Below are 21,339 nucleotides of genomic sequence, written 5' to 3'. Positions count from 1 at the left end.
AACTCTTACATTCAATTAAAAACTGCAAGTGGAGCTATTGCTCAAGTGGTAGAATACCAGCCTTAGTCCAAAAAGCTAAGAGAAAGGCACAGGTCCTAAATTCAAGCCCCAGTACTGGTGGCCCGAGTTGGGCCCAAGCCAGTGGACATATATACCCTAAGCTAAGTTGATACAGAAAAAACCTAAGAGTGAACTGGGGGCCGGTAGTTCAAGGCGATTTAGAAGGTTGAAATCTGAGGAGAGTGGTTCAAAACCAGCTCAGGCAAGAAGGCCCATGAGATTCCTGTCTCAAAAGTAAGTATAATAGGCAGAGAGTTTGGACTAGTAGCCACACCCCAGTGGTGATGTGGCTCAAGTGGTAGAGCACTAATCCCTGAGAGGGAAAAAAAAAAAAAGCCCAAGGACAGTGCTCAAGCCCTGAGTTTAATCCCCGGGACTGGCAAAAATAAATAAATAAAAGAAGAAGAAGAAGAGGAGGAGGAGAAAGAAGAAAATGGAAGTGCAGGGCTGGAAGTATGGGCCCTAATGGTAGAGTGCTTGCCTAGCATGCACAAAGCCCTGGGTTCAATTCCTTGGTACCACAAACAAAGACAAAGCCAGAAGTGATGCAGTGGCTCAGGTGGTAGAGTGTTAGCCTTGAGAACACCCAAGGACAGTGTTCAGGCCCAGGACTGGTGAGAGAGAGAGAGGGGGGGGGGGGAGGGAGGGAAAAGAAAACTAGAAGTGGTACTATGGTTCAAATGTTAGAGCACCAGTTTTTTGGTGTGTGTGTGCGCTTGTGTATGTTGTTGTTGTTGTTGTTGTGGGGCTTGAACTCTAGGCCTGGACACTGTGCCTGAGCTCTTCAGCTCAAGGCAAGTGCTCTACCACTTTGAGCCACAATACCACTTCTAGTTTTCTGATGGTTAATTGAAGATAAGAGTCTCCTAGACTTTCATTCCAGGGCTAGCTTTGAACCTCCATCCTCAGATCTCAGCCTCCTGAGTAACTAGAATTATAGGTGTGAGACATCAGCTCCCAGATCAGAGGAACAGCTTTGATTTCAAAAGCTAGTCACTCCTGCCCATAATCCTAACTACTCAGGAGATTGACATTCAAAAATTTTGCACAAAGCCAGTCCAGGAAAGAAAGTCCATAAGACTCTTACTTCCAATTAACCACCAAAAAATGAGAAGTGGAGTTGTAGACAGACTGATGTAGTAAGGAGTCCTGGGATCTATGCTGTTAATGGTCATGCCATTTTAGCCATTTCCAATTGAGAGTGGGATGATGACTTGATTTAACCTATAGATTGATATTAGCAGAAAGTGGCCCGAATGGCTACAATGAATTATTTAAAACTGTCTTAACCAAATGGAATGGGAAATTTTCATTGCTGGCTGGCTGGCTGAATTAAGCAACCATATTGAGAATTTCAAGCAGCCTCAGGCAATAGCATCCAAAACTCAGCCCTTTAAAAATAATTCTGCCAATTTCAAATGAGGCAGAAAGCAGGTATTTCCCTAGCTCAGACTACAAATGAAAATACAATGCTGCCAACATGTTAACAGCAACCCTGAAAGGACCTAAGCAAAGGACTCGCTTATGCAGGACTATAATTTCATAATAAATGTTGTTCTAAGCCACCAAATGTGTGGGCTAATTTGCTACACATCCATAATAAATTAGAAATATCCATGCATAATTTTTTCTGACCAATAGTTTTGAAATTTATCCATGTTAACGTAACAGCTTTTTATTGTATGTCCTTTATGCCATAGACACCCACTTTCTTTTTTTCCTTGTGGCCAGTCATGGTGCTTGAATGCAGGGAATGGGCAGTCTTCGAGTTTTCTCAAGGTGAGCGCTCAACTACTAGAGCCTTAGCACCACTTCCGGCTTTTTCTGTGTATGTGGTACCAAGGACTCAAACCCAGGGCTTTGTGCATGCTAGGTAAGCACTCTACCATTAGGCCATGATCCCGGTCCCTGGACATTCATTTTTCTACTGAACTTTTGGGTTCCTTACTTTTGTATAAATCTACGTTAGCTTCCTATGCACATTTTTTTCTAGATATGTGAAAATTACTGTAGAATATGTATCTAGAAAATGTTAAAACACATATATGTATATACATATATATCTTTTTAAGGGCGATTTCTAAGTTTCTATCTACAGTGGATCTGCCATCAAGTGGTTCCATCATTGCCAATAGACTATAGCAGGCATATATACTTTTTATATGTATGTATACTATTATATGCATTATTTTTTCCCACTGCATGAAAAAAAAATAGTACAATGTGTGCCAGGTGCTGGGGGCTCACTCCTGAAATCTGACGAATGTAGTTCCAAACCAACTGGGACATGAAAATCCTGGAACTCCTTTAAAAAAAAAAAAAAAAAAAAAAAAAAAAAAAAAAAAGACCTTTTTCTTGGTAACACTTTAACTGACAAAGATTTTCATTTTCGTTCGGGGAAACAAAAGAACTGCTAACCGCCCAGATCTGTTTATGAAACAGTATCTGGTGGGTCAGTTTCCTGGAGGCAGGTGTGCACAGGCCTCCAATTCCTAGGCCACGGGGACCCACGCCTCCCCAAACCCACGTCCGTCAGGGAGAAGAGGCCCGTACCGAACTCACTCCTTGAGCCACAAGTGCGAGCTCGATCAAGGAGCGTAAGAGACGGCCGCTGAGCGGACCCCGCCCCAAGGCCGCCGCGCCCGGGTGCTCAGCCTGCGCCCCGGGGCCATCACCGGCGCGCTCTCGCTCCGGCAGCTGAAGGTAGCTAACAGCTTTAGACAAAGCGCGCAGACTGCCGGGGGAGGGGGGGGGCCGCGCCGGAAGCTAGTCCGCCCGTGGTATGACGCACTTCCGAGAGCCTAGCGGTTCTCGCGATATTAAAGCTGGGCTCTCCGGAAGTGAGCCGCCGGAAGTGGTTCCTGGGGGAAGCGAGCCGGCCTTCCGGACCAGGCTGCCGCTGCGTGCTGGGTCGCCGACGCCATGCAGTCGGATGATGTGAGTCTCCCCACTGGTGCTGACACCCCGGGGCTCGCGCAGCCACCTTGCGCGTGTTTAGGACTCGAACGTTCATACGGGCTCGTTTGCTTCGTGCTGCTCTGGACGCGAGGCTCTCAACGCAGTTTTCTAGGCGGGCTCGCACGTGTGTCTGCCGGACCCGCCAGCCCGCGGCCGAGAGTCGGCCACCGCAGTCCCGGGCTGACTTCCTTAGTGCCTGGCGTCTGCAGGCCTTCGCGCCATGCTGTCAAATGGGTGGACGTTGGCAGGGTGGCAGGGGTGCGGCGAACTAAGAGACCTCATCATTCGGGATTTTTATCGTTATGCATACTTCCCAGCCGGCTTTTCCTATGTTAGGTTTGTCTTTAACCTTCCCCTGTTGTCTACCCAAGTCATAATTTCAGAAGTAACCAACAGTTCATTGATTTTAGGTATTTATAAGTACTTACAAAGTGAGTGCGCCTGGCTCTGTGATAAATACTATCTAGTTAACAAACCACACAGGAGCCTCTGCTATCCAGAGAATTTTAGTCAGAAAGTCTATACACATGTGGACAAATAAAATAATTGCTTTGCAAAATAGTAGTAGGAAAGAAAGGTTAGTAGTAATGAAGTGGATCGTGGTTAGGACAGACCACTTCAAATGGCGCTGGTCAGAGTTTTCTAGGAATAAAAGTTTGAACTGAGACCTAGGTTGAGAATGAGCCAGCCACTGAGGGAGAGGGCATGAAGATCTGGAGATGGGAGAGAAGCAATAATATTAAGGACATTGAGTGACGTGTAACAGGAATAAAGAATAGGAGAGAAAGATAATGAAGTTGGATATGCTTGCCAGGGCAAAATCATAACAAAGCCTATAGGAAGTGTTTTGTTTTGATCTTTAAGAGGGGGTGGCAGCTGACAAATGCAGTTCAATAGCAGTTGCATTTACTAAGATGGCAGAAAAGGAAAGCTGTGTTGTGGGTCTTTTATTGGAGGGAGTGGGGAGGAATGCTTATCCTGGTGCTTGTGCAATCCATGAGCCTTTTAGTTCCACATCCCGCTTTCTGGTTGTTTACTGGGCTGGGCATTGGTGGCTCACATCTTTAATCCTAGGTACTCAGGAGGCTGAGATCTAAGGATCGTGATACAAAGCCAGCTGGGGCAGGAATGTTCTGTGATGAACATTTGTGATTCTGGGATTCAAGAGAAGAGGCAGGCTGGCCACCGGTGACTCAGACCTGTAATCCTGGCTACTCCCACAGGCTGACATTTGAAGACAGGTTGAATAGCTTGAGCAGGAAATTTTGAGACTCTTGACTCCAGTTAACCATCACAAAAGGCAGAAGTTGGCTCAAGTGGTAGTCTTGAGCACAAAACCTCAGAGACGGCCTGAGTTCAAGCCCTACAGCCAATTTAAAAAACAAAAGTAAATGATACCAATAGCTAATAGATAATACATATATTAAAAATCTAGTACTGTGTAGCTTGACTCTGTGTGTATGTGTTTCTGTCCTGAGTCTTGAACTTTGCTATATACTGTCTCTGGGTTTTTGTGCTCAAGGCTAGGTTTTGTGCTGTGGCTACCACTTGAGCCACAGATCCGCTTCTGGCTTTTTGGTGGTTAATTAGAGATAAGAGCCTCAGATTTTGCTGATCTGGCTTGCTTCCAATTTTAATCCCTTTGATCTCAGCCTCCAGACTACCTAGGATTACAGGGGTGAACCACCAGTACCTGTCTTTTGTGCAACAACAATAGATAGATTACGCAAAGTAAGAGAGTAACAGTGTATAAAAGATATGTATTCATCATATATACCCATGAACTACCAATGGTTCCAACCTGTAATCCAAGCTATGCAGGAAGCTGAGATCTGGTTCAAAGCCAGTCTAAACAGAGAAGTTAGTCTCCATCTCCAAATAACCAGCAAAAAGCTGGGCTGGAGGAGTGGCTTAAGTAGTTGAGTGCCAGCCATGAGCAAAGAAACAGCAAACTTGAGGTGCTGGAGTTCATATCCCAGTACCAGCAAAATAAACACATACACACAGAGGCATGCTGCTGGTTGAAATACACATATAAAAACATTTTGGAAAAATACTTATAGATTAATTAGTCTTGGCTCTTGGACTCAAGGCCTGAACACTGTCCATGGGCTTTCCTCAAGGCTAGTGCTCTACCACTGGACCCACATCACCACTTCCAGCTTTTTCTGTATATATTGCATAGAGGAAACCAACCTGGGTCTTCATGTATGCTAGGCAAGCACTCTACCACTAGGCCACGGTCCCGACTCCTCTCAAAGATTTTTTAAGGGAGAGCTAGGATTGTGGCTTAGTGGTAGAGTGCTTGCCTAGCATGTACAAAGCCCTGGGTTCAATTCCTCAGTTGCCACATAAACAGAAAAGAAAGACCAGAAGTGGTGCTGTAGGCTCAAGTGGTAGTATATTAGCCTTGAGCAAAAAGAAGCTCAGGAACAGTGCCCAGGCGCTGAGTTCAAGCCCCAGGACTGTGTATGCACACACACACACAGGATTGCTTTCGTGTGAAGCCAATCCTGTCTTATATAATAAGATTTGGTCTGTTTTTTTTTTTTTTCCTTGTGAATTTTTGTTTGTTTAGTTCATTTTGGGTTGTAGGGAGGATATTAGGAGTATAAGATTGAACCCAAGGATTTCCTCATACTAAGAGCTTGAATTATATTCCCAGCCTTTATGATGATGGCTTTTTTATCTATACAATATCTTTTAGGCCACAATAATTTTTTAATTTTATTTTGTGTCACAGGTTATCTGGGATACACTAGGAAACAAGCAGTTTTGTTCCTTCAAAATAAGGTGAGCCTAGATTTGTAACCTGGAATAAAATTCTTCTAATTGCCTTCCTGGTAATCAACATCTAATCTTTGTTTTCTTTCCCTCATTTAAGAACCAAGACTCAAGGCTTTTGCAGAAATGAATACAGCCTGACTGGACTGTGTAATCGGTCATCCTGTCCTCTGGCAAATAGTCAGTATGCTACCATCAAGGAAGAGAAAGGTAACTCCCCAAGCTTAACTTCATGAGAACTATTTAACAGTTTTGGCAAGGACGTTCTTTAGTTTGCCTAAATAATTTTAAATTTATTTACTATATCCTTCAGGACAATGCTATCTGTATATGAAGGTTATAGAACGAGCAGCTTTTCCTAGGCGTCTCTGGGAACGGGTAAGACTTAATGACAAAACTTTAGTGAACACAGATAAATAGATAAAAATGGCTTGTATACGTCCCTTTTCCCATGATCCTCTCTAAACTCATAAAGCCATCTCCTTAGGCCCCATAGTTACTGACAGTGAAAGCTTGTCCATTTGCCCTACTCAAGTTTTCATTTTGTTTGGTAGGTCCGGCTTAGTAAAAACTATGAGAAAGCACTGGAACAAATAGATGAAAATCTAATTTACTGGCCTCGTTTCATTCGACACAAATGTAAGCAGAGATTTACCAAGATAACCCAGTATCTAATACGCATTAGAAAGCTTACACTAAAGCGACAGTAAGTATTTGGATTATTTAACATCTTTCTTTCCATTGGACCATGTTAGGAAGCTGAGATTGTAAAACTTCTGACAAATTCAACTTTGAAATGTCTTAGCTTATGTGGAGAAGAAACTTCAAAGGTGTACCCTTTGATTTTTCAGGGTGTTTGGAACAGTACAGTATAAATTGTCTTTATTAGAAAATCTCACTCATAGAATATTCTTGTCTTCTTTATTAGAAAATTTCATTCATAAAATTTTCTTTATAATTGCCTAAAGGAATCTTGACATAAGTAGTTTGGAAATGATGTCAAAAATGTAACCATCAACTTAAGAAAGTATGAGAAGTAGAAATGTGGCTCAAGTGGTAAAGTACCAACTTTAAGCAAAGGGAGAAGGCCAAGGAAGAACAATGTATTCCTGCAAGCTACAAGACTGGCATAAAAACAAAACTGATGGAAGGGGTGGCAGTGATCTAGATGTATAATACCTTTAGGAGTGTTAGTCTTAATGCCTTTTTTTTTTGTCCAAATGATACTTTTATAAATTAAAATTCCTAATTAGATCCTGGATCAGCAAATTGTTGATAGAAAGATTTAAAAATTTAAACTTGAAAGCTGCTATGTAATTAATTTGGCAACTCAGTTTAGTATCTAAAACTTAGTAATACACAGTGAAAAACTAAAGTTTTGTGTTACAATGTTGGATATATATATATATATATATATATGCCTACACACACACACACAGAATATATGTCCATAAGTTTGTGAGTTTTGTTTTTTGAAAGGGGGAATTATCTCTGTCAAATCAAGAAGAATGAAACTGGAAATAGGATATAACATTCAGTTTTCAATATTGTATTTCCTTTTATTAGCATAATAAGTTTTCTATGAAACTGCTAGGCCCTAGTGGCTCATACCTGTAATCCTAGCTGCTCTGAAAGCTGAGATCTAAGGATCACAGTTCAAAGCCAGCCCAAGCACAAAAGTTCCTGAGACTTTTTATCCGTCACAGGGCTTGAATTCAGGTCCTGGGCTCTGTCCTTGAGCTTTTTCACTCAAGGCTAGTGTAAACACTTGGAGCTACAGCTCCACTTTAGATTTTCTGGTGGTTAACTGGAGGTAAGAGTATCATGGACTTTTCCTTGCCTGGCCTGGCTTTTAGCCTGTGATCCTCAGATCTCAGCCTCCTAAGTAGCTAGGATTATAGGTGTGAGCCACAGAATAGCCTGGAGTAAGTCTAAAACTTTGTTCAAAAGTACCCACACAACCAAAAATTTTGTGTAACTCCAAAACTACCCCATGGGGAGAAGCAGTCTGTGGGAATCTAGGTTGTAGCTGAGAAAATGAAATTACATTAAAGTCACTTCAAATGAAGGCTCACAAGTTCTGCTCCATGGTAATCTACCACTTTTTTTTTTTTTTTTAAGTATTAAGATAAGACTAAAGCTTTCTATTATACCAGAAATTTTACGGCCCCCATTCATCTTGAGATGATCCAAGAAAAGCATTCTAAGAATTAAGAAGTTGAAAGAACCAATGATAGAATTCTCCAAGTCTATGAAAATTAACTTTCTTAGCTTTTATATCTTCTTTTACCTGTTGAAGGAGCTGGACATCCTACACTTTATACCTTGCTCTGGTGTTTCCTTCAGTTCAATTGTGACTACCCTGTCCCAGTAATCCTTTGCATGCTGAGTAACGTTTTTCAGTAGCTGGAGGTATAAGAAGCTCCTGTGTTACCAAGTACTTAAAATATGATTTCTCAATGTTTTTGTGCTTCAGAAGTTTTTCTATACTTGGACTGTACACTAATACTGCATGGATAGCATCTTGTCAGTCCTCAAGCTGCACCAAGAAATGGAGGGCTGCGCCATCTCTACCCTTGGGGAGGAAGGAAAGGACAATGACAATAATGTTGCCCATAAGACGCAATGGGCCAATGCCCCTTTAGCAGCATTTTTAGTACTATTACAAAGTATTTCTTCTGCATTGAGCTGAGCCTTAAAAAAACAATTCCAATCCTGTTTTTTTTTTAAAGAGTACATAGGATATGAGCCTGAATTTTTAAATAATGTATTCTATTTCCCTAGGAAAAAACTTGTTCCTTTGAGTAAGAAGGTGGAACGAAGAGAAAAAAGAAGAGAGGTAACTTACTTGATATTTTCATAGCTTATATGTTTTTAACTATCAAGAATCTGTAAGTGGAGCTTTGCTCACCAGCCTAACTAAATTCAGGGACAGCAGGTAGGCCCTGAGTTCAAGCCCCAAGGTGAGCAACAAAAAAGGAAAAGTTGCCAGTTAAGTATATTGAAGTTTGTTCTGCTAAGTTACTACTACTGACAGCTATTTGAATTACTCTGTATCTTTTGTAAAATGTTCAGTGGGATCTGTAAATAAGTTCACTTAGCCAATCAAAGAAACAATCAGTAAATAATGTATGAGGTACCGAGGAATCAAACCACTCTACCACTAGGCCAAACTCCCGGCAGCCATATTATTTTTAAATATATGCAGACCTATATGTCTGATGTACTAAATCCGGCAACTCACATTATTTTTAAATATATGCAGACCTATATGTCTGATGTACTAAGAAGTACTTTTTTTTTTTTTTTTGCTAGTCCTGGGGCTTGAACTGAGGGCCTGGGCATTGTCTGTGGACACTTTTTGCTCAAGGCTAGCGCTCTGCCATTTGAGCCACAGCTCTACTTCCAGGTTTTCTGTGTAAGTGGTACCAGGAATTGAACCCTTGGCTCCATGCATGCCAGGAGAGCCCTATACCAGTAGGCCACACTCTCAGCCAAGAACTCTTAATTTCTAAAGCTGTAAGGTCTTCCTTTGTTAAAATGGGATGGTATTGACCAAGAAGCATTGCACTCATAAGCTGACTAAGGAATTGCAAACCCTTCGTATATTCCCTTAAAAATAACAATAAAGTTGGGAGGCTTGTGCTGAAATCTAAGGATCACAATTTGAAGCAACCAGGAGAGCCCATGAAACTCAATCACCAAAAAAGCTGATAGTGAAGCTGTTGTTTAAGTGCTAGAGCTTTGAGCATTAATTAACTCAGAGATAGCCCCAGACTCTTGAATTTAAGCCCCAGGACAAGCACAGAAAATAAATAAGCAAATAAATAAAAATAAAATTAGGAAAAAACATAATTTCCACTTCTCTAGGCTGAAAAAAATGAATACTAATGAAGTGAACTGTTGTCTTTTATAGGAAAAAGCATTAATTGCTGCTCAACTGGACAATGCCATTGAAAAGGAATTACTGGAGAGACTGAAACAAGATACGGTGAGAAAATATCTTTGGGGCATACATTGTAAATGGTAGTATAATACTACCAAATAAAGTGCTAGAAAAATGCCCTACTCTGATTTTATCCTTCCTTTTTAATTTATATATGCACATAGAATGCTTCACTGGCCTTTGATAATCCACCACCAAGACTATCCTTTGTTTTCTGTTATTTTCAATTCCCATTCTCATACTCAAAAATTCTAGATACTAGTTTTTCCATAATCAGATTTTAAGATGAGTTTAACATGCCTTTGAACATGTTTTTTTTAAGGTTAACATTTAAATAGACAACATGAATACTTTGTGACCTTGTTCCATCCTTCTCAGAAGCTACCTATTTGATGTTAGCCATTGATTGTTTTAAGTGTCAAAACTGGACTATAGCTGGGCATTGGTGGCATGTGCCTGTAATCCTAGCTACTCAGGAGGCTGAGATCTGAGGATCTTGGTTGGAAGCCAGCCTGGACACTAAAGAGCATGAGACTCTTCTCTCCAATTAATCACGAGAAAAATGGGAACTGGGGCTGTGGCTCAAGGGGTAGGCCGGCAGTCTTGAATTGAGTAGCTCAGAGACAATGCCCAGGCACAGTGGTCAGGCAGTGAGCTGAAGAGCTCAGGGACAGCATCCAGGCCCAGAGTTCAAGCCCCATGACCTACCCTTCCCCCCCCCCCAAAAAAAGATGGAAGTTCAACTGTCCCTCAGGAAAAAGGAATATGCTTGTAGGACAGTTGAACTTCAAGTATAATACCCAAATGTAGTAAAGGCAATCTGTTTTGTTCTCCAGTATGGTGACATCTACAACTTCCCCATTCATGCCTTCGACAAGGCTCTGGAACAACAAGAGGCAGAGAGCGACTCTTCAGATGTTGAGGAGAAAGATGATGAGGAAGAGGAAGAAGTAAGTTTGTCAACTAATAACCTACAGAATTAGATGTTTATTTTACATATATATAAGTAAAATATCTCTACTATCCTAAACAAAAATATTAATCATTTATCTACCCTGAGATTAATTTTGGCTTAGCAGCAGCCAACAAATTATTATCTAATGACCTATTTAATTTAAAATGAGTAAATGTTGTTTTAACATATGGACTGATTCTGATTGTTATTTATGAATTTATTTATGATGTCAAAACTATCTTCATTATGTATTTGGAACTTAATAATTATGTCTTATTTTAGGATATGGGAAAACGAGAATTTGTAGAAGATGATGAGGTAGATGAGAGTGACATAAGTGATTTTGAGGTAAGCTATGGGAAAAAAAAAAATCTCCCTGGGGGCTGGGAATGTGGCTTAGCAGTAGTGTTTGCATAGCAAGCATGAAGCCTTGCATTTGATTCTTCAGAACCACAAAACAGAAAAAATCTGAGATGGTGATATGGCTCCAAGGGTAGAGTGCTAGCCTTGACAAGCAAAGAAGTGTAGGGACAATATCAGGCCCTGAGTTTAAGCCCTAGGACTGGCGAAAACTAATCAAAACAACAACAAAAAACCCAAGAGAATGAATTCTCTAGCTTGCTCTGTACTTAAGAGTTTAGAAAAATGTACTCGTTTCCCTGTTTGACTTTTTCTCTTCACTGATTAGGAAATGGATAAACTGGATGCCAGTGGTGATGAAGACCAGGATGATGAATCTTCCAGTGAAGAGGAAGAACAGGCTGTCAATATGACACACAAAGGCAAAGCACCCTTGAAAGGACCACTACAGAGAAAACGAGCATATGTAGAAATAGAATATGAACAAGAGACAGAGCCCAGAGCCAAGGCCACAACCACATGATTGCCTTCATTTACAATCAGGACTGAACATTGTGAACTTCACGAACACATTTCCCCCCTCCAGTTTTTGCTCTTTGAGTTGTATTTCACACAATATTTGTGTTAATAATTTTATGCATCTTTAAAGGAGCAAGGGTGGAGTGAATGGAGAAAGCCTTAAGTTGTAAAGAATATTTTTATAACATGTTTTTTAAGTAACAGCTTAACAGATCTTTTCCTGAAGGCTGAATGAGACTGAGGGTGTAAATATTTCTAGACTTGAAGCAGGAAATTCCTTGATATCTTTTTCTTTTCCCCAACTGTATTTACCAACGGCAGACCTTCCAAGTTTTTGTTTAGTTACTGCTTTTTCCTTACATATATGATCACAAAAGGAAAGAATAAAGAAAAATGAAACTCGAACTTCCAATGTATAGTGTAAAAATACCTTTTAACTGCATTCATACAGTCCTTTCTTCTTGGGATGTTATCTTAAATTCCAAGGACGGAAGCTTCCATGGGATTCTGCTGCACTTTTCTAATACAGCTCACCACTGTACTATCTTTGCAATTTAAGACAACTCTGGCTAGAAGACCCTGAAACATTAAACAAAACAGGCTTTTTGTTTGTTTTTTTGTGGGAGGGAGGCAGTGAGAAAATGGCTTGAACTTGAATGGTTTGAGTGATGTCTATGAACTTTATGGCTCAAGACTAGCACTCTCCCACTTGAGCCACAACTCCTGGCTTTTTTTTTTTTTTTTTGGTCACTGAGTTGTGGGGCCTGAAGTTGGGGTCTGGTTTGGGCACTGTCCCTGGGCTTTTTCACTGAAAGCTAGCACTTTACCACTTTGAGCCAGTGCCACTTCCAGTTTTCAATTGGTTAACTGGAGATAACAGTCTCAAGGACTTTCCTGCCCAGGCTGGTTTTGAACCAGGATCCCCAGAGCTCAGCCTCCTCAGTAGCTTTATAGGCATGAGCCACTCGGTACCCAGCCACTACTAGCTTTTTGTTGATTAGTTGTAGGTAAGAGTCTTAGACTTCCCTGCCAGGGCTGGCTTCAGAGTTTTGATGGTCAGATTCGCGCCTTCTGCATAGCTAGGATTATAGGGTGTGAGCCACGAACATGCAGCTCTTTTTCTGTATTTATTCTCTTATAATCAAAAGGCAAGAATGGATGACATTAAGGCAACTTACTGGTCAGAACATAATAAACTTAAAATACTTGCAAGTGTCCTACTAGCCATTAAATAGCTGCTTGTTTCCAGCCATGGCAAATGACATTAGAACTGAGCCTCAGTAACTCCCCAAGATTTAAAGAGCTAAAATGAAATCATCTAAATAAAGCAAAAAACATTCAATCACTATTTTCTAGGATTTGAATTTCTTTTCATGCTGCCTTCATTCTGTCAAATTTCTAAATGTAGCAAAAGACATTAAATACATATGAACAGGCCCATAGTCATGGCTTGAGAATTTTAACTCAAAAAAGACTAGAACAGAACTTAAATCTCACATACTTGTAAGGCTTTTGCCCATTTTTTCATCCTTAATCCTACTGACATCTGAACCCTTTTGTTCAAAATGATCTGAACAGTTTCAAAAAGTAGGTGGTGGCTGGGAATGTGGCTTAGTGGTAGAGTGCTTCCCTAGCATGCATGAACCCCTGGGTTCCATTCCTCGGTACCACATAAACAGAAAAGGCTGGAAGTAGCACTGGAGTTCAAGTGGTAAGAGTACTAGCCTTGAGCAGAAGAAGCTCAGGGACATTTCCCAGGCCCAAAGTTCATGTCCCAGGACTGGAGCAAAAAAAGAGGCTGAGGCACAACTCAATGTCAATATGTATAGTTAAAAAAGTATCAGGTCCTGGGTTCAACTACCAGTTGATCAAATTCTACAAGACTAAAGGACCTAGAAGTAGATGGAGACCTAAAACACTCCACGTTAATTTCCAGACTTGACTAGGCACATAAACACTAAAACTATAATGAAAAGAATTGCCTAAGGACAGTGAGAGCCACAGAAATGGAGTTACAGACTGCCTTACCTTTACCCGTCCTTGGGAGCAGTGGTCCAGGAGGATCAGGCAGTTTGTGGCCTCTTGTAGTAAGGCATTCTTAACAGGCTCAGGTGTAAGGTTTGTATCCCTTGCTACATCACATACCAGTTTCAAAAGAGCCTTCAACAGGATCACAAGTCTGCAGGAAATTCTGGAATCAAGAAGAAAAATGGTTTAAATTCTAAATTGGCATATTAAGCTAAAAGATGTAAGACCTAGCTGAAGCCTTTTGCTGACTCAATAATATAGGTTCCAATAGTATATAATTGGTTAAATGCTATAACTGTGTGCAAATGAAAAATTCAAATCACGTCTTGAATACTTTGTACTGAATACACACATTTGGGCATGTTCTAAAGAAAAAGCTTGTTTGTTTTGGTACTATATACCTAGGCCAAGTATACTGCATGAGAAGTTTCAGTGTTTCAAGGATCTTCAACCTAGCTTCCTCTTCTGGTCCATCATAAACCTCTAAATAACCAATGATGACTTGCTCAAGCCTCTTCATGTGCCGGACAGTTAGGATCCCCAATCTGAAAATGGAAAGAAAATGTAATGATAGACTGAATTGGGTGCTGGTGGCTATGCCTATAATCTTAGGTACTCAGGAAGCTGAGATCTGAGAATTGCGAGTTGTTTCCTTTTGGGGGGGCGGGGGGGGGGAGCAGTCATAGGGCTTTAACTCGGCCATGGCTCTGTCCCTAAGCTCTTTAGCTCAGGGCTACCACCCTACCCTTGAGCCACAGCCCCACTTCTGTTTTCTAGAGATTCATTGGAGATAAGAGTCTCAGTTTTGTAGTGTCCAGGCTAGCCTCGATCCTCAGATCTCAGCCTCCAGAGTAGCTAGGATTACAGGTGTGAGCCACCACGCCTAGCTCTGAGGATTGTGGTTGGAAACCAGCTTAGGGAGAAACATCCATGACACTCATCTCCAGTTAATCATTAGAAAACCAGAAGTGGCACTGTGGCTCAAAGTAGGAGAATGAAAAAGTTAAGTGAAAAAGTTCAAAGATAGTGCACAGGTCCTGCGTTCAAGATCCACAACTGACAGGAAAAAAAAAAAAAAGCCAGAAGTAGAGCTGTGGCTCAAGGGATATAGCTCCATCCTTGAACAAATTTCAGGAACAGCACCCTGACCCACAGTTCAAGCCACGGAACTGCCATACACAAAAAGAGCTAGACTGAGCATAGACACCTGACAAGCAGTCTGGGTACTTGCCTCCTGACAAAAGCTGGTAGGTGTCTGGCATAGGTTCTGCGTAAGACAAGACGGTGCTCTGGCTCCATGTGGGTCAGAACTAGCTGTAGTACCTCATCACAGTGTGTAGTAGAGCGAGCTGCATCTCCCTTCCAGTGCAGGGATTTCTCCAGAATGGGAAATAAATCCAAGAGACACAGAAGCACAGCCTAGGAGAAAAGGAAAGAAACCATAGTTCACTCTAAGTTTTCTAAGACCTTCACTGAATGTGGGGACATGCATAGAATTCTAAAAAATACCAATACTACATTAGGTGCATGACACTTTAATAAAATTTTAAACTTCATTTTTTTTTTCTGATTTAGTGGTACTAGGGTTTGAACTCTCTAAGGCCATGGCCCCTGGCATTTCTTGCTCAAGTGATTGCCTGGGCTAACCTAAAGGAAATGTTATTTGTGCCACACAGAGAATTGATGACAGGTGTGAGTCATCATGCCAACTTATTAATATACATGGAGTTTTTCTAAGTCTGTTCCTGAACTGAAAAAAATTTCCAATTTCTGCTTGTATGTTTTTTTGTTGTTGTTTTGGGTTTTTTTTGCCAGTCCCAGGCACTGTCCTTGAGCTTCTCAAGGCTGGAGCTGTAGCACACAAGCCACAGCACCACTTCCAGCCTTTTCTGTGTATGTGGTACAGAGGAATTGAACCCAGGGCTTTGTGCATGATAGGCATGCACTCTACTGCTAGGCCATGTGCCCAGACCCTCAATTTCTGCTTCTTAAATAGTTGTGATTACAGGTATGAGTTAACATTCCAAACTCTTTATTGATTTAATTGACTACAGGTATAAGTTAACATGCCAAATTCTTTATTTGATCATAGGTATGAGTTAACATGCCAAACTCTTCACATTATCTAGCAATCACAAGTTTAATACTTCAAGACCTGTATACTAATTTTTATGAGTGATTAGACTTTATAATCTAGATTTTCAGTAATCTAAGTCTGTTATCACAAAAATGTTGGGTGTTATATAACATGTATAAACTTGAATGAAACTACTTCTACATAGAGGAAGTATTATACTTGTGATTGTCAGTCAGGGCCCAGGCCCCTGAGGGTTTTTGTTGTTGTTGTTTGTTTTTGTTGTTGTTGTTGTTTTTGTTGTTTTTTGGGGGGAGGGACATAAATTTAGGGGCTGGAAATGTGGCTTAGCAGTAGAGTGCTTACCTAGTATGCACTTAGCCCTGGGTCCTTAGTAACATATAAACAATCAAAGGCGGATGTGGCATTGTGGCTCAAGTGGTGGAATGCTAGCCTTGAGCAAAAGAAGCTCAGGGACAGTGCTCAAGCCCTTAGTTTAAGTCCTGGGTCTGGCACACATACACAAAGACAGAAACTTTGGACTTGTTAGTAACTATATTCCCAATACCCAAAATGCAATTTAAGAGGAAAAGGGAACAAAAAAGGTTTTTTTAAAAAAAGGTAACAAAAAGAAACAAAATGGGCCAGGAGTTTTGCCTAGCAGTATAGTACTTGCCTAGCATGCAAGAAGACCCAGTTCAATTCCTCAGTATCATATACATAGAAAAAGCCAGAAGTGGCGCTGTGGCTCAAGTAGTAAAGTTCTAGCCTTGAGAAAGTACAAGGCCAGTGCTCAGACCCTGCACTCAAGCCCAGGACTGGCAAAAAGAAACAAAATGATAGGACAAAGGATGAATCAGTGTAATACCGATACTCATAAGACAATATGTTGGAAATGAATTTTATAATTTGGCTGGGAAAAATGGGAGAAAAACATAGGAATGGGTAATAATGTTCAAGAGTAATATACTCACTACCTTAAAAATGTAGGGGCCAAGGACAGTGCTCAGACCCTAAGTTCAAGCCCAGGACTGGCAAAAAAAAAAAAAAAAAAAAAAAAAAGTAACTGTAGCCCCTCTATACATCACTCTTACAAAAATTTTTTTTAAGTTAAAAGAAAAACTGTAGTGGTAGCCAGGCGCGCCAGTGGCTCATGCCTATAATCGTAGCTACTCAGGAGGCTGAGATCTGTGGATCAGGGTTCAAAGCCAGTCTGGCACAAAAGAACCTGAGACTCTTATCTCCAATTAATCTCTAGAAAACGGGAAGTGGGGCTTAGCTCAAAGGTAGGAGAGCAGCCCAGAGCAGAAGAGCTCAGGGACAACACCCAGACCCAGGGGTAGGGCTCAGGGACAGCACCCAGGTCCTATGACCCACCAAAAAAAGAAAAATGTAGTGGTGAGTGGATGTGAAAGAATAGAAAAGAAGAGACTGGGGGTTTGCCTTAGTGGTAGAATGCTGGCCTATCAATTTCAAGGAGCTGGGTTTAATTCCAGCATCTCTATTTCTTCAAAAACAGAAATAAAAAGTTGTTTATACCTTTTGTTTCACTCAATTTGCTTCTTCTGTCTTTAGAATGTTCATTTCCTTCATGAGCAACTCAAACGGGAGTGAATATATCCTTCATAAGCACATATTACTTTATTCCCAATGCCTTCGGAACCACCTCAACACCACCCTAAACCTGGTCAGGAGCTAGCCTTGCACTTTATGCAAACCTCATCTAATATGGTTAGCATTCTGGTGTACAGTTTTAGATAGTTTTATGTGTACATAGTCAGACTGAAATAACTATCCTGCCACAGTGTTTCTTAAAGTTATGAACCCAATCTGGTTCATTTACTAAGTTGCAGTAATTACAATGTTGCAAAAAGTTATTTGTTGAATGAACCAATAATTGACATTAAAACATCTACATATACAATGTTTAAAGTGCAAGTGTTGATATAAAGCAGGATGAAAACATTCACACAAATAAAAGTATAGCATTTTTAGGCATAATGGTGACTTTGACACACAGTTGATCCACATGAAAATTAACCTAGCTTTCATCAGACTTGGGAATGTAGATGCCTGCTTGCGGTGCAATACTTTCAACTTGGCCATAGCTTTCGGTTCACATTTTCATTTTCCAAGACAGGAAAATGTCTCTCAACTATTTCTGCCTTACAAAATGCTATCTTCTAAACTACAATGCAGACCTTCAAAAATAAGCTTTATAATTACCTGAACAAGTTGGTGCTCTGGCATGTACAGGTGGTTGAAAATGGCATGATACAGGACCTGAGCTCTGTTGTACTGGAGCAAATCAGCAGCTGGCTGCAATCAGACAACTTACAACAATTAAAAGGAATGTTTCCCGAGGTGGACAAAACATTTTTTTCCCTAGTGCTGGGGATCTAATCCAAAACCTTACCCACAATATCAGTCTGAAACTGGACTTTGCGTACATGGTGACTCATTACATTACTGCCTCTACTTCTGTATATATTCTAAAAGCCCCATAATACAAAGGTAAAAAATAAAAATAAAAAGGTTCCTTTAGTAATAGTTTACATATTTGTTTTTTTTTGTTGTTGTTTGTTTTTTTGCCAGTCCTGGGCTTGAGCTCAGGGCCTGAGCATTGTCCTTGGACTTTCTCAAGGCTAGAGCTCTACCACTTGAGCCTCAGCACCATTTCTGGCTTTTTTCTATGTATGTGGTACTGAGGAATCGAACCCAGGTCTTCATGCATGCTAGGCAAGCACGCTACCACTAGGCCAAACTCCTGGCCCAGTTTACATCTTTGAATATGATTCCTTTCAGGTTCGGTTTTTGTTTTTGAAAGTCTGGTTCTGAAGGTCTGGTTATTAATAATGAGTTATTATCTTCCTGTTTCTTCTATATTCTTTTAGTTACTGTATTACACGTGAAATACAATTTCTATCAAGTTGGGAGAGGACAAATGTAAGGAGAAAAAAATACAAATAAGTGAATTTAATCATTTTGTTAATAGGAAGCTAGTTCAGAAAAATAAATAAAAGTAAAAACAACCCATTACAGAGTAATAGATGACAAGCTAAGGTGCTTACCACATTAAGCACAATGTGATGAAGGCACTGCACACCCAGGACCTTGTTCTCAGTTTGGTAATCATCTGAAATGAGCAAAGATGGGGGAAGTATCCTTTCCAGATGCTGGCTCAGCCAGGGCCGAGTGATCTGCTGCAGAGTCCATGAAAACACATGTTTGACTGCAGGGTTATTCTTCCAGGATTCTCTAAAAGAACACATGAAATCACAACAGCTGAAGTAACATAGTGTTAATCAGCCAAGTAAGTAACTAGTTTGGGTTGAATATTTTCTTGTACAGTACATTCCAGATAAGTTAATGTTGTAATATCCATTTAATTATTTGTATTAAAAACTTACATAACATACACTAAATACATTTATTTATCCATGACCCAGGACTGTGAGTCTAAAGCTTATCTAGGTTGGGTGCCATTGGGTCATGCCTATAATTTTTATGATTCAAAGGGGCTGAGATGTGAGGATTGCAGTTTGAAGCTAGCCCAGACAAGAAAGTCCCCGAGATGCTTACCAATAACTAGCAAGTGGAGCTGTGGCAAAAGTGGTAGAGTGCTAGCTTTGAAAAAATGAAGCTCAGGACACCACCCAGGCCCTGAGTGTGAGCTCCAGGACTGGCCAAAAAAAAAAAAGCCAAATAGGTCCCAGTGTTCAAAGACCAACACACCAACATACATACATACATTCCCTAAGTTTAATTTTTTTAATTTTTTTTTTTTGCCTGTCCTGGGGCTTGCACTCGGGGCCTGAGCTCTGTCCTTGGACTTTCCTCAAGGCCAGAGCTCTACCATTTGAGCCACAGCACCACTTCTGGCTTTTTTCAGTGTAGGGGTACGGAGGTATCTAAACTAGAGCGTCATGCATGCCAGGCAAGCACTCTACCATTAGGCCAAACTCCCAACCTAAGTTTAAATTCTAAAAGTGTAATATTAGGGCCAGAAGCCCAGGACTGGCTAAGTAAATAAATATGTAAGATTAAATCCTTTTCGTGTCTTTATTTCTAACTGCAAATAAATGGGGGCAGAATTCTCATTTTAAGTCAGCTGAAAGTACGCAATTTTCCAAGGCTAGAAGAAACATAGTAGTAAATTTGAGAGTGAAGATCTCGATCCCACTCTCAAGTTCCTTATATCATTGATAGCCATGTCGTTCTGTGCTTTAAATAGCATTATTCATCACCTTTGTTTTTCTCATGAAGAAACTTGGGTTACTTTGAGTTCTCACAAAATTGGAATGAATAAACCTCCGGTCCGTGAAAAGATCAGCACTCACTTATTCAACTCGGGCTTGAGAAGTCCAATGACCACAGGAAATCTCCCTCTCTCTTCTTCATTTTCTCCACATAGGAATCCTGCCACTGATTTGCATTCAGTAACTTGAAGGAGTGAGGTGAGCACCTTTTCCGCCACCTCCTGGGATCTTGGACTGGTCCACGGTTGCTTCGAGCAGTGTGAGATGGCAAAAATATAGATGGGTCCTACGACGTGTCTTGTATCTGTCTTCCAAGCGGAACCGACTGCCGAATTCTTGGCAGCCTCAACTTTCCCCAACAGTTTAAGATACAGTGATCCAACTTCTTCCGCTTTATCAGCCACTCCGGAGTGACCCCCACTGGCGCCTGCCTCCTCCTTGAGTGGGGCCGCATACTTCTCCAACGCTTTGGTCACCTGAGCGAGTGTCCCTAGCATTTTGCGGACCGACTCGCCACGCCCCTCGAACAATCTGTCCCACTCTGTGGCATCAATAAGAGCATCGAGGTCTTTAACACCTCCGGCCCTGGCCCGCCGAGGCTCCCGGTCGGTAAGGCGATGCAGGATCTTAGTGAAGGCCTGCCCGAGAGCAAGGAGACAGTCCTCTTCGGTCGCGAGGGAGCCTTCCCCGGAGGTCTCCTTGGCGCTGTCAGGCTCCATTTCTCACACTGCAGCAAGAAAGGGCAGGTAGAGGAAAGGAGAGCTATCTCAGAGGCTGCAACTTTCCCCAAACGGTGAACCAACACCAAATATAACGGCGCGGGGGGGGGGGGGGCGTCTCCGAGCAGGGGTCGAACAGGGCCGGGGTGACGCGGTGGGTGTCCGACAAAGGGGCCTCTCAGGTACCAATGGTGCCCCCGATGTGTGGCCGTGGAGTGGAGAGATGTCCCTTCCTGAAGATTCAAGCGACAAACTGCTGCCGGTGGCGTGCCCACGTTGTCCGCCCCTCAGGAGGCTCCCACCTCAGGACCGGGGTTCGAAGCTAGCCCGAGCAGGGACGTCCGTGAGACTGTTCTCTCCACTTACTCACCGAACAGCTGGAACTGGAGCCGCGACTAACGTCGTCGAGCGCAAGTCTTGAACAAAATGCTCAGGGACAGGAGCCCGGACCGACAGACACACAGACACCTCCGTAAGTTTTCCCTCACATCCACCATTTTTAGCGGCATCCGGTCCAAGCGAGCACAGCTGCCGGAAAGCACCTAGCTAACTTCCGCCGGTACTGCCGCAAACGCTCCGCTCCACGACCTGGGGTCGTCAAGCAAAGAAGAGCCAGGCTGAGGGGTGGGAAATGAAGCGCCAAAAGGGTGGAGCTAAGGCGTCTAATTTGCATAGAG

General features: G+C 41.7%; 2 protein-coding genes and 1 pseudogene across 3 annotated transcripts; 1 reads left to right on the top strand and 2 right to left on the bottom strand.

The window, feature by feature from the left end:
- Positions 1-2,918: 2,918 nt before the first annotated feature.
- Positions 2,919-11,992, top strand: Mak16 (MAK16 homolog). Its single transcript, XM_090353938.1, has 10 exons — positions 2,919-2,997; positions 5,762-5,811; positions 5,903-6,012; positions 6,116-6,180; positions 6,357-6,508; positions 8,587-8,641; positions 9,719-9,793; positions 10,585-10,698; positions 10,986-11,051; positions 11,392-11,992. The coding sequence occupies exons 1-10, from the start codon at positions 2,983-2,985 to the stop codon at positions 11,584-11,586; spliced, it is 897 nt and encodes a 298-aa protein (XP_090210064.1). The 5' UTR covers positions 2,919-2,982; the 3' UTR covers positions 11,587-11,992.
- Positions 7,634-8,600, bottom strand: LOC150049140 (uncharacterized protein C3orf38 pseudogene; annotated as a pseudogene).
- Tti2 (TELO2 interacting protein 2) lies at positions 11,869-21,175 on the bottom strand. Of its 2 annotated transcripts, XM_090353937.1 has the most exons (8): positions 21,033-21,175; positions 20,025-20,670; positions 18,756-18,942; positions 17,911-18,003; positions 14,842-15,029; positions 14,012-14,155; positions 13,611-13,773; positions 11,869-12,161 (listed from the first exon to the last, which is right to left on the bottom strand). In XM_090353937.1, the coding sequence occupies exons 2-8, from the start codon at positions 20,660-20,662 to the stop codon at positions 12,057-12,059; spliced, it is 1,518 nt and encodes a 505-aa protein (XP_090210063.1). In that variant the 5' UTR covers positions 20,663-20,670; positions 21,033-21,175; the 3' UTR covers positions 11,869-12,056. The 2 variants fall into 2 exon arrangements, with proteins under 2 accessions (XP_090210063.1, XP_090210062.1); XM_090353936.1 differs by having other exon boundaries at positions 20,025-21,175.
- Positions 21,176-21,339: the final 164 nt, after the last annotated feature.

The sequence above is a fragment of the Megascapheus bottae genome, chromosome 20, assembly GCF_031878675.1.
Source record: "Megascapheus bottae isolate mThoBot1 chromosome 20, mThoBot2.hap1, whole genome shotgun sequence".
NCBI lineage: Eukaryota > Metazoa > Chordata > Mammalia > Rodentia > Geomyidae > Megascapheus > Megascapheus bottae.
This window is presented reverse-complemented; position numbering and strand designations above follow the sequence as displayed.